Below are 13501 nucleotides of genomic sequence, written 5' to 3'. Positions count from 1 at the left end.
GCAGCTGCGTGTGACCCCTTAGACATTGTTCTCTTCTCCCTTGTATCAAATTTGCTGTAACATTTTATTAATTGTTTTATTTGTTTGTATTTCGTTAAACAATTTGTGTCTATCCGGTCTGCTCCTTATCTTACCATATTCCTCTGGAATCTATTAGCAGGACACATTTGCATCACATTTTTGCTCTCCACATTTCTTCATGAAGGTCTTTTCGTATTATCTTTTTTTTTTTTTTGGCTCCGGTTTAGACAGCGGTTCTGGGTTGTGTGAAACATGATGTGGAGTCAGCCCAAAGTTCCTGGAGAAACCTCAGTGATCCATCACAGGGGTCGTCTAGACCTCCACCCCTCAGTCATCCAGTACCAGAGAGTTCTGGTCTTGAATATGGAGGCTAGCCAGCATTTAAATGCCTACAACTAGAATTGTACTAGACGAAACTGACCTTAATAAAGCATGATCTTAAAACAAGCTTAAAAACACCTTGGGGACTTGAAAAGGATTCACACAATAAAATACATATTGTCTGCTACTTATTCCCAGATTTAAAGTAGTTTTACATCCACATACAGCATGGAAACTGATCCCCTGCTGCACACGCAAGAGCTAAGGGGCCAGAAAGCAAACCACTGTCCAATCCACCAGTGACATATATTCTTCAAACAGCCGGGGGTAGAATTTATATATAAGACAGAGTACAAGGAGGTTAAGTGACTTGCTCAGGGTCACACAGTGAGTGAGTCTGGATTTGAACCAGGGACCTCCTGGTTACAAGCCCTTTAACTTAGCCACTGGAGCACAAAGCCAAACTATTGGTTTGAATTACCCAGGTCTGCTCATCTCTATGTGCCTCCTTTTCATTGAGTGCTGTACTTCATTAACACATGATTAGGCATATCATGTTTCTGCCTGAATCAATCAACATGCAATCTTCTGAAATCTGAATTGCAGTACAAACTAAAGACATGCATGGTAAGATTGAAAGCAGTTGTATAAACAAGGGATGGACCATGAGCAATCAGAGAGTGCTGTGGTTATTCCATTAATGAGGATGGCAGAAGTTCCGACAAGTGGGACCTCAGCAGAAACTCTGCATCTCAATGCAATCCCTGCCACTTCATTGACAAAGAATTGTTAATCAAAAATTACCAGTCATTACATAAAGACAGACTGCGCTAATGCCCACCTGATCCCCATTGCTCCACCAGCCCAGAGCAGAGGGAGGATGATACACTCTGATTTACTGTAGCACACATCCTCAAGCCAAGGAGAACAAGAGGGATGGTTCTGAATGAGACTGAGAAGAATGTGTAACTTCAGCAGACAAGCATTGAAATAATATTCCACGTTAACTTAGAAAACAGTTGTACATTGTGTATGTTACTGGAGCATGACTGGAAAAGCAGCTTGATAGAATCGTTGATTCTGCCATATGAGCATAGTGGTACGCAGTATCATTCCCAGGAGTTTTCTTTTCTTTTTCAGATTGCATTTGCAGGTCCAAATACATCGCTAAGCTTCCAAAGCTTTTTTTTTTGTGATGGTAAGTTTCCATGCAATAACTTTATTACCAAAGCGATATCGTCTGGCATCTATTAACAGGTATGGACATCTAATGCTTTGTTCTCAGGAGTCTGAATGCTATACTAAATTGTGTTTAGGAATTTATAACATAAACGCATGGAGAACGTCTTAAGCATGAGCTTCGGAAAACAGATGTCAGCTTTCTGAGTGTTAAATAAAAAGGAAACAGAATGCAGTTCTGAACTGTAAAATGAAATGCAGTTGTTTTTGGAGTGTCCGTTTTCACCCAGGCAGCCTAAGTAAACATTCTTAGGCCCGCTCTGTGGAGGCTCAGTGAATTTATCTAGCGGTCTAGTTTCACAGAACCAGCCTTGTCTCTACAGCTGGCGGGGGGCTGGGATCCATCCATCGACCCAGCCTTCATAAATAACCCTCTTAATTAGACATCATGATGGTCTGTTGAGCAAAAAAAAAAGAAAAGATGATTCATAGTCCAGTTTTGCCTTTTCATTCAAAATGTATTACATCATAGAAGTTGGGTCTGGATCTTTTCCACAGGGTTCGGTACAAAAAAGCATACTGAAATGTATTATTGTAAAGCCTGCTGGAACACAGCCAGCTGTTAAGACTTAAATAAATTAATAAACACATCCTAAAGTGGCTTTCTAACTTCAAACCCCAGCTTTACCCTACATAGCAAAGAGAGAACAGCAGTGGACACACACAGAGCTTTTTATTTCATGCTAAATTCTTTATTCAGAAAAGCGTCAGTAACTCAAGTAAGAGACAGTAAAGTCATTGACTGGCCGTTTGTCAGCTTGGACAGTATCCAGCCAGGATGAGACCACATGCAGTACCAAATGACTTTCAAAGGCAATGCATGGGTTCTGTACTAATGGACAACAGAAGCACAAGTTGTAGGAGCCAATGGTTGAATGGTACCATATTTTGGCATTCCACTTGAGTGCATAGCAGCAAAACACCAGGTCACCCTGAGTCTACTGCCTGTCTTAGATAACATGTAATAAATCAGCATTCGTCGATTGTGACCATTCTTAATGCTGGACAGGACTGGACACTTCCCTTTCATTCCCTGTTCTCTGCCAACAGCAGCTTTTATTTCTGTATCCAGTCATGGTGTTATTTAATTGGACCACACAGTACATCTAAACTGTACACTACAAGCTTTTTTTAAAAAAGCACCTCATATTTTAAAAGTATATTTTTAGTTCGGCCAAATGTTAAATATGAAACTTTCTTCCTATTTGATTGAAAAATAGTTTCCTTCATTTTGTCGCTGTTTGAAAGTGTACTGCTGTTTTCTGAATGCAACTGAACTGACTCAATATTGACCTCATTATGCCTTCCTTCAAGCTGGATAGGAACACCAATGCATACTATACGAATATTTCTAGCACCTTGCCACCCACATTCTGACACGTTGACCGTCTGAAATATGAACAGTTTCAAGTGGTTTATAGAACGTTCTGGGTTACACGCTAAATGAAGGCCATAAAAATACAGGCGGTGATTTGGAAAAGCCTGATTTCTGTTACGTTTAATATTTAGGTCTGTTTTTCCATGTAAATCTCTGTCAGGTCTTATATTTCAGTGTATTTTTCATCTTCCTTTTATGTACCCCTGGTAAACCGTAGCCACACCCTTGTTAAAAAAATGTCCAGAACATTATCAATTGCGCATGAAAAGGATGGCCCTTTCCACTAACTGGAGTGCTAGTGTGCTGTATATCACTTGCAATATTTCATCTCCTGTCTTTTCTAACTTTCTGGGGAATCGTTATAATATCAGTCCTTTTATAATCAGTTCACCCATTGTGTATTGCCCAAGCATGCAGATTGAGTGAAGCTCAGATGTTTCAACGCTCTCGCCACCTCTTGTTAAATGGGCCCACATCTCTCAGGATTCCAATCCTCTTTCCCGGGAATCTAGGTCAGATTTGTGTTTATTAGGCAGTCCACATTTTGGAATAAAAATAAATAAACGCACATCAATATGGAAAACATTTGCTGTTAACATGTAATTAAACTTACACAACAAGCCTTTAAAAACTGTAATGAATTAAAAGTTGAATTTAAATCAGATGCTAGAACAAAACTGGAAGTAAAAAAAAGGATAAAAAAAAAGAGTAAAACCGACATATAAATGGATGCTAGAAATCAATGCCAGATTAATCTTTTATCCCACAAAAGACAGAGAATGCTTCTAACAGATGGAATGCATCGTTCAAGTTTCAAACCAGATTAAAAACAATTATGTTAGGACCATACACATCCCCAGCCAATACCAAATTAGAGCTGTCTGAATCATAAGAGTTTTACAACGACCCACAGCATGTGCAAAATGACATAAGAAAAGGATGCGCATGTTGTAGCATCATGAAAATGGGGCTGACGAAAACGGATGTCAATCTGCTGTTCACACTAAAACAAGAAGGAAGTGTTGGTCGGGCGGTAGGAATGTCACAGTACATACAGTAGGTAAGATAACACACCACAACATGCAGCCCCCAGGGTTATGAAGATCACAACTGTTTTTAACGTTTACGTACAGCCGCAAAACTACACGCCTCTCGACTGGAGCGTTTCAGACAAAGATAACTAACTGTCTGCCTTACTAGATATAAACATGAGATAATTCGGAGCTAACCCATGCCTCAGGGGGACTGAGATTTTCTGATAGCTTTTAAGCGGAAGAATAAATGAAAGCTAAATAAAATGTGTCATGTTGTTTTTTTTTTTTTTTTTTGGTTGAATATACCCAGATAAGGAAGTACACTTTTAACTAAGATCTGTTTTTTTTATTTCTGTATTCCATTGTTCACAGCAGTTACATTTTTTTTCTAATGTAATCTCCTAAAAAAGTGATCACAGGAAGTTGAAAATGTAATAATTCAGGTACTGTTACCCTGTTAGATACTGAGCATCATGAGCATTGCAAAGGTGGCAGATGTGAAGAGCAGTGCAACACAGGAAAAGCACACTGGTGTGCGGACCCCAGGAGCTCACCCTGGTCTAAGACTGCATTGTACAGTGTTCTCAAACATCAGTGATATCTGCAGAAACAACCACATTCCCTAAGAGGACGATTATACCGCCACCTGATGGATGAAAATGTGAACTCCACTATTGATACTGTTTATATTCTGAAGTTTAAAATTTCAGAACAGCTGTACAGCTTTACAGTGCCATCTCATGGTTGTCAGTTTGTACTACAGTCTTACTTCTATATACACAGTATAATACAGATACAAAGTATATATAATAACTGCTGTTCCCTTTCAAATAAATCAAACCAAGAAAAGTGTCCACATTTTCATATTTATTGATGCTCAGTTTATTTCATAGCAGAAGATCAGCGTGACAAATAAAATGTTAACTACAGTTATGAATTAATAAAAGGATTTTACATCAAACTATTAGATGCCATTTCAACACAAAGCAGAAAGCTGGTGTTGTATACAGGTTACCATGACATACAGGAACAGAGTGTATGGATGGGAAAAAAAAAAAAAGACTTCAAACCTGTGCTATCACAATTTTCCTTGTATTTATATTTACAGGTTTCCTGTTGTCTGGAATGAAGACTAGGACAACGAAAAAAAAAAAAACACTAGAAAAAGGAATTCCAGGAAACATGATAAAAGCAATGTTTTAAATGTAATATAACGGTTGTGTACACATGCAGACAAGGTCTTTAACACTATACTGAATAAATAATTGTGGATAAGCATGCTGTAGATGTGAAGATCCTAAAACCTTAAGCTGTAACAAAGCGGTCCCCTTAAAACAGACACAGAAGTGTTAAGGGTGCTCCACCAGTACATTAGCAGAACGGGTAGAGCCGTCAGTCAAGGGCAGTGAAGTACTGTAACAGCAGTGACCTTGACAATCTCATGCTGTGCCCGAGGAGTCCTGAAGTTCTAGCGATCTGCCACTGCTCTTAGTGTTGCCTTCAGAGCTTTAGAAATTCGTTTGGAAGTATCTGAATGTTATTTAAAAGGGCGCGGTGGGGGGGTAAAGATATTAAGATATTTGCAAAATCTTCGTTCATTTTTTCAAGGGCCAACACAGTACTTTACCAAAAACCTGAAAAGGAGGCGATTTGTTTCTTTTGCCCCCAACCCGATTACAAAACTGCTGAAACAAGAAGGGCAGAGCGTCCAAAAACCAGCATTACTACCGACCGCTACATCTCAAATGCTGTCTTTTACAGTTTACTAAAAGATATCAATATACTATCGGACAATAGTATGTCTGAGAAAATGAAGGGTTAAAAGAAAACATATTGCCCCTTGCTGTTTACTCCATGCATCCACTATGGCTCCCTAAGATAGCCTCGGCCACTAAAATACCCAGAGCGAAGACACTTAGGTTACCAGCAACCACAATGCAAGTAAAGTATTTATATCTAGCCACAGAAAACATGTATTCTGGTTCCTGGGCAGACTTTGGCAATAAATAAAAATATAAATTGCTTTTTAACCTAACCACCACATTCCATATGATCCTTTTCACAACGGTTCTATTTAAATTTTGCTTGCTGTTTTTAAACAAGAATTGAAGACTATGGGTACTTATTAAAGCTATACATACTGTATTGCTTACAGTTAAACCTGTTTTATATGCAAACCATAAAAATCGCCTTTACAAATAAACCACTTTAAAAAGACCACACCTCCCCAGAATTAGATAATTATGTGTTACCCTTTCCGTGTATTACTAAGTTTTAAGTAGCTTCATTAAGTAGAGGTCATTATTTGTACATGTTGCCTGTACAGGACTTCAGTGCAACACACAAACTGTTTATATAAATAAAACCAGGTTTTGTCCTGTAATAAAGTGCATTCAGTTTGGTAGCCTTACTAACAATGCACTGCACTAGAGTTACACACAGACATCAGAACTTTCATGCCCAACACAGACACTAAAATTAGCTCTGCAAAGTGTAGAATAAAAATCAGGGCTAAACTGTGAAGTATCAGAAATGACTCTGCAACTGTAATCCTATTGACTGTGTCCAATTACTTCAATATCACCAAGCTAAATGTCCAACAATATAAAATGTCAGACAATCTACAGATCAACTTGCAAATACAACCACCAACAGGTTTTCCTACAGTTGTTTTGGATAGCTTTTCACTGCTTTGAATAGAGGCTAGCTTACATTAAGAGACAGTGCAGTCTTTTTGTTACTGCAGTTTATTTTAAGGGTTATGAAGGGAAAAAGCTTCTCTGAGGTCCTGGCTAGACCCCTGCTCCCAGCCCATTGTGAACGACCTCCAGTCTGCCTCTCGATGTCCCAGTTCAAGGTGCCAGTGGCCCCAGGCTCAGCTCCACATGGTGGGTCAGCCAGATGGGCTCGTTTCCCTGCTCCCCCTCTTCAATGGGACGGATGGGCACCGCCAGGTTCCTGAAGTCATGTCGCATTTTAAAGGACAGTGTCACCTCTCCCTCCTCGCACTGCGGGGTCACCTTGATGAAAATCCCGATTTTGTTGGACTTCCTAAAGGCAACGACACTGGGAAGAGAAAGAACTGAAGGTGAATAAAAGCGTCTATTTCATACAAGATACAGTCCCTAGGTAAACACCTCACTGTAGGGCTTTAAATACTGTTCTGAAGTTAAAAGTAGCCCTGTATTATGAGTTTCATTGTACTGTGGTTGCTTTTTACCTGTGCCTTCCTCTGGTATTTAAAATCACTATAACTTGTGGTTTCATATTCAAGGCTGCTACTACTAACTAAACAGAATGCAAACACAGCTTCTACAACTTTATATAAAATAGCCAAAAGGCCACTGGATCTCTCTTAGTCAAAATCTTTTAAAGTGTCTCAGTTTGTATTACTAGGTAACCAAGAGGAAAACAAGGATAGTCACAAAATGCAATTTCTAGCAGAAGCCCTTACTCTGGGTCATCTTGGAAGTCTTGTGGTTCTGCCAGCTCATCATATTCTGCTGCAGCATCCTTGCCAGCCAAGAGCAGCTCTTTAGGAGACACTGCAACCTGCAGGACAGGGCAGAAGTGGGCAATGAAACAGGGTAAAGGGGCACATATCAGTGGATTTAGTTCAGGGCATGTCATTTGAATAACGAATAGAGACTGATCTAAATTTAACAGGAGTAAAGAGCCCATCACAAAAGCAAAGCTTTGTATTGTGACAGAGCTTCACAGGAGAGGAGTTTGGTCATCAAAACGAGCAATGTGTTTCATGCATTTTTTTACGATCAAGCAGTAAAATATGACCCCAGAGATCTGCTCATGCCATGTACAAAACATGTGCCAATGCATTTAATATATCAGTGTTTAAATAGTCTGCAGACTTTGTGGATAAAGGCTTGGTAAACACTTTTGCTCTCGTACCGTAGCAGTGCTGTTCAGATCATCCTGGTCTCCCTCCTCACATGGGCGCAAGGTCACATGCGTGATGTTCTCGACAGGGTTGGTCAAAGTCAGGAGAACCTGGCTCTCCTGTAGCGCAAACAGGGAAATAAAGTAAGTGACCTGCAGTAAACCTCTTTAGCTACCACTCAGAATTGCATTTGTCTGAATATTTACCTTTATCTTTAATTTGTAAAACAATGCAAAAAAAAAAAAATCTACTATCCACTTAAATAGTAAAAATAAAAAAACAAGCAAGAAAAAAAAAAATAAAGGAAACTTTACCTTCAAGTATCGCAGATTTGGAATAGACATGATTCTCACCTCAGGGATATAATTCCTTGTTAAAAAAAAAAAAAAAAAAAAAATACTAACTGATTTATTGCATCCTGACTGTTTTACAATGAGATGCCTACAGTTTATTTCTGGGAGAGTATGGATGAAATGGTTTAGTTTCAAACATTTCCTTCCTAACTTTGTATTACAATGAACAAAGTGATGACATATTTAAAAATAACTTAAAATGGTATTTGCTGAACACTGCATTTGGACGGAAAGGTTTGAAGGTCCTCCCTTGAAAAGTGTCTGCTCACAGGTCTAGTTTCTGTGAATGAAAAGGCAGTGGTGCTAAATGAGGTGGACAGCAGACCCTCCAATCAGGCTGAAAGGACTGGGAAAGCATGATCAGATCTGGATTTGAGGAAAACAAAAGCACACCTTGTTCCATGTGCTGCACTTCAGGAAGAGGTACTTACAAAGCCACCAGCTGAATTTTGAATTTAATGGAAGTTGGATTAAATTCCGGTTTGCTCAAGTTGTGCTCGCATTTCTGGAATAAAAATTAATAAAATGAACACCTGACCTTGCATTATTTTTGGTCACTGGGTTACTGTTATTATATACTGTATATGTAGAATAAATAACATGAATTGTCAGCTTTATAGTTCACAGTCCTATTTAGTATGGGGTATATCGTTTTGTTGTGAGGTTACTATTCATGATGAATGTACTGTACGTTTTCTTTTAACTAACTGCAACACTAGGCCTAACTGTTTTTAAAAGGCCAGGTTGAAAGAGGCTTGAACAGACATCAGCACACTGTGAACTCAGCCAGTCCTTACCCTGCAGCGCAGGGAACGCTTGATCAGTAGGTGCTTGTGTCTCGGGTACAGCTGGGAGGCACCAATTGGCTGGAAATCTGGCTGCAGAAGGCGCTGCCGGAGCGTGGTGACTGGTGAACAAAAGAGTATTTACTGAAGCATTTCAGCTCGTAGCTTGTATTCAGTGTTTGCAGCCCAGCCATCACATGAGACTGAAGTCTCTTAATCTTAAAATCAAGATTCATTGGGAGGTGGTACAAAGAGAAAGGAACATTGTGTGATACACTGTTGCATATCTACCTCATGCAATACAATAAGATTCAATCACACAGAGGTATTGCATGCTGAGAATCCCAAAAAACTGCAAATGATCTGACCACCTTCTAGAATAAATTACCTTCTGGCAGGTTAATGGGTCGTGTGTAGTAGTCCTCAGGTAAGGGCTCCACCTCCTCAAGTGCCTGTACTGGTTCAATCTTTATCTCCTTCTGATCCTCGCCCTCTTTCAGTCTATCAGGTAGGAAGAAGAAAATCATTAGAAATTAAAAGAGCATTCCTCACCATTTCTCTGACAAATAGCTGCAAAATTGTACTTACGAAAGTCCTGCAAGACCGCTTATAGGTGCTCCAGACCTCTGACGCTGAAGTCTTGTTCCCAGACCATATTTTTCCTTTAAATAAAATAGAGTTCAGTAAATTATATTTTTTTTATTACGAGTTTATACAAATGTGTTTCAAATACTTGAAATTCTTGCTTTATAAAGTGCGGCTATTTTCGATTGGAGGATCAAATCCAACTCAGTTTTTAAATATGTTAAGGTTTTACTGGCTGCATTTACAACAAGCTAGCAACCACATGTGCGCAGATCATTACTACAGGGGCCAAAGTAGACACAAAAAATATATGCATATTTAAAAAAATAACAATAATAAATCAACAATCAACTAGCAAGCAAATACCAAAGACAAATGTAAATCCCAAATGTCACCTTAGTAAATAAACAGAATCTTCCATGAAACCTTGACAAAAAATGCTGTGAAAACCATTTTGCTTTCAAAAACAGTATCTTTGCATTGCAAAAACAGTTTGTATTGTCAGCTGCTAGATGCTGGAAGTAGTTCATAAAACCTACAACATGTTTACTGTTTACAAAAGGGCAAGATTATGTTTTTAAAGTAAATTATGCATCACAGTTCAGTAAGTGATCCCACACACAAGGGAGAAAAAGTTAGAGGAAGAACACACCTTTAGCCAAGCCAAACATTGCTTGGGAATTAAATTTGTGAAAAGTAACTCACCACCACATGAATTGTGTGTTGCTGGGGATTAAAACCAAAATAGCAGCGTGCATTAGCAAAGAGAAGGGAGGGAGGGAGAGAGAGAGAGAGAGAAAATCAACAAGGTGAAACGTAACTAAGTAAACTTAAGCGGGTGAAGTGCACTGCAGCAGTAACAGCAAGGGATATTTTCTATATGTTACAGGAATTGGGGACGCAATAAATACAATTAAAAAAAAAACAACATATCTTCCAGGGAAAGCAAGACTTGAAAATTCTCAACATTCCCCTAGGCAAGTGCAGTGCTAAGAGTGAGTAAAAACAGGCAGTGCTGCAGCTGGCAACAAAAGCGCAGTTTGAACTGTTGCAGCCCTAACAAACATTGTGGATGTACCACAGCATGTTCGAGCAGGTTTGTTTTTACAAATTTGCTGACGAGTTCTTCAGAATTCTAAAGACATTGTACACTTATCGTCCACCCTTGCGTGGTGAAGACAGAGAAAGAGGCTCACCGAAAACGCCAGTGGCATGTAGGTGCGACGCCGCGCAAGCTTCTTGCGGTCCCGCTCCACCTTCTCTCTCTGAGCAAGCTGCTGGTAATACTCTATCAGCTTGTTAATCTGGAGGGGCAAATCAGAAACTCACAATAACCAACATCTTTAACACTTCCCTTCTCGTTGGTGGCTCTTCAGGTTTCTTGATGGAAGCTCATTTCTAGTGATTTATAATGACATCAACGTACCCCTTTCTACGTGCACAAAGTAATATGCAGAAAAGGCACAGTGATAAACTCCCACCTAAATGTTTGGTTTTACTCACCCGTTGGGTGTGAGGGTTCTCAGGCTCCTGCCAACCTCCACTGGCTGAAACACAAAGACATTCGAAAAGCTGCTTTAGTTTAGTTGTCCCCTTTTAAAAACCAGATCACAGATGCATGGGACATTGTGCCCTAAACAGGTCTCACTGTTGAGTAATATCTCCTTGAAGCTTTGTGTTTCCCCAAAAAGCATAACACAACCGGAGAACAGCTGATCCCATCACAGTACATAAACTATATAACCTCTAATCAAAGAGACTACGATAAGACTTGCTCATTCAAAGGTGTAACTACTGGAACTACACACTTCTCCAAAGTGTACGGTAGTCTCATGTTAAATCGGGTGTTCAGGTGATCACAGAAGGTTTCCTGCCGACAATGCCCACAGTACCAGATCAGCGACAGTGTAAAAAGCTCTGGCTGACTGTAAAACACGTACCCACGGATTTGTCTGCCATCCCAACATCACGCGAGGTCCAGCGGCAGAAGCCACAGGCCAGGTAGTAGGCTTTCTTCATGGTGGTCTTGGCAGGGTCATCAGGGAGGGGTGAAGGGATGTTGGTGGCACGTGTGGACAAGGTGTGCATGCAGCATGGGCAGTCGAAGCAGTTAGCACACCTGGGACAAACACACAGACTACAGCAACAAGGTACTACACCAAGAAGAGATATCCAACAGTACAGATAATGCTGTTGCTAGTACACACAATAGTGTGTGGGAATAGCACATTTAAAGGAACTGGATAAGATACTACACTTAATAGCCTGAGACAGACAACCCACTTGTCTATTCTCTCTAAGTATAAATTCATTGTCAGTCTTGTAGGCATAGAAAATCCACACGCTAAAGTATTATTTAACCATTTTGCATTTAAGCACCAAACGCTATTTGCATGCTGCATTATGTTTGGCAGCCCTGCCTTACTTTGAGATATGTGCTTGCGTCAGCTTTTTATTTAATTTTGTCTGTGTGTTTACTTCCACTATTATTCATTGCTGTTAACTTTTGGTATTATAAGCGAGATGCACTTTTTAGACATCAAAACAGTATAAAAACATCAAAACACATCTCAATAGAAAATTCAGCATGACACCATACTTAATACTTTTAGAGGTGTCGTGAGTCAGCATTTACACATTCAGAAAACACTGGCCCTAGAGATGCATGCAATAGGACCTTTATGTTTGCAGTCTCAATTACTGTGATGTACATTGTCTGACCTGTTCTTTTTCAGCTTGGCCTCAGCTGATGGCATATTTTCTAAGCAGCTTGGACAGTAATGGGAATCGACCTAAAATAAAATTTTAAAAATATATACATTTCAAGCCATGTTCAACACTACGTGTAAGTATATTACGATATTTTAAGGTAATGTGGTCAAAACTAACAAATTCCAAAGATGGTGTAATACATTTATCCAAGAGCCATTTTTATTTTCACGTAAAAACAAATGAGACGATGATGCAGGCACCCGGGCACACAGGGTGTGGAGTATTTTTCTTAAACAAAACCTATGTCATTTCATTTTCAAGATGTAAACATTTTTGATACAACGTCGTAAACTTTGCACTGCAGTATAATTTAACGTACAGGGTGTTTTTGTTTTTTGGTTTTAAAAATTAATTTTCCAAGCTGTAATTATCAAGGGTTCTCGTGTGTTGGTCCAACCCACCACCACTTGCCTGTAAACCAATCAGAACGCTACACGGCCGACAGACTTAATCTGTAGCCAATTGCAAGTCTCCAACTCTGACAGACACAACAAGAAACCAGTAACAAACTGTATCATAAATTTGACAACCTTGTACAGTAGCCAATCACATGAAATTAAAGGCGGACCGACAGAATTAGGTTAGATCCGTCTAATCTATCACAAACGGCCTGGTACTGTCCAGTAACGATGTTAAGTGTTTGTATTTATTTGTTAGGTATTATTTTGTTACCTCGTGAGAGACACATTCCAGGGAGCGGAGCTCGCTGCAGTAACGGCAATAGTAAAGCTGCGACAACGGAGAGCGGATCTTTTTCTCCCCGCTTACGAGATATAGCACTCGGTCAGCCTGCAACAGAGACGCCATCTCTAGAACTGTCCTCTCCCTCCGCCCAAAACCCTAACATGTGACCTGAGACCAGACACGTAGTGTGGTGGCTTCATCATGTGACCCATATAACGCAGCCGCGAGGGATTTGTAGTTTTCTGGGATTTGTAGTTTCTCTACAAATTAAAATTCTGTAAAATACAATAAAAACAAATCTGGCAATTTGTGTGTTTTGTATTGGCAGGGGGGCTACAGTACGTTGTTGTACTACAATATTTGGTTGTTTAGATGTAGTGAGGTTTAATTTAAATAATGCAAATATAACGAAATGGTTTATAAACCTCCAT

The 13501-nt window shown here is 39.6% G+C and overlaps 1 protein-coding gene across 2 annotated transcripts; it reads right to left on the bottom strand.

Moving 5' to 3' along the window:
* Window positions 1-4845: 4845 nt before the first annotated feature.
* On the bottom strand, window positions 4846-13250 carry LOC117413456 (dynactin subunit 4). 2 transcript variants are annotated; one of them, XM_034022668.3, is made up of 14 exons: window positions 13059-13250; window positions 12336-12406; window positions 11555-11733; window positions 11118-11161; window positions 10811-10918; window positions 10320-10340; window positions 9618-9691; window positions 9418-9530; window positions 9042-9151; window positions 8676-8749; window positions 8206-8260; window positions 7903-8010; window positions 7448-7545; window positions 4846-7059 (listed from the first exon to the last, which is right to left on the bottom strand). In XM_034022668.3, the coding sequence occupies exons 1-14, from the start codon at window positions 13191-13193 to the stop codon at window positions 6846-6848; spliced, it is 1404 nt and encodes a 467-aa protein (XP_033878559.2). In that variant the 5' UTR covers window positions 13194-13250; the 3' UTR covers window positions 4846-6845. The 2 variants fall into 2 exon arrangements, with proteins under 2 accessions (XP_033878559.2, XP_033878560.2); XM_034022669.3 differs by lacking the exon at window positions 10320-10340.
* Between the last annotated feature and the right edge of the window lie 251 nt (window positions 13251-13501).

The sequence above is a fragment of the Acipenser ruthenus genome, chromosome 23 (genome assembly GCF_902713425.1).
Source record: "Acipenser ruthenus chromosome 23, fAciRut3.2 maternal haplotype, whole genome shotgun sequence".
Lineage (NCBI taxonomy): Eukaryota > Metazoa > Chordata > Actinopteri > Acipenseriformes > Acipenseridae > Acipenser > Acipenser ruthenus.
The sequence above is the reverse complement of the archived record's forward strand: the minus strand, read 5'-3'. Positions and strand labels throughout refer to the sequence as shown.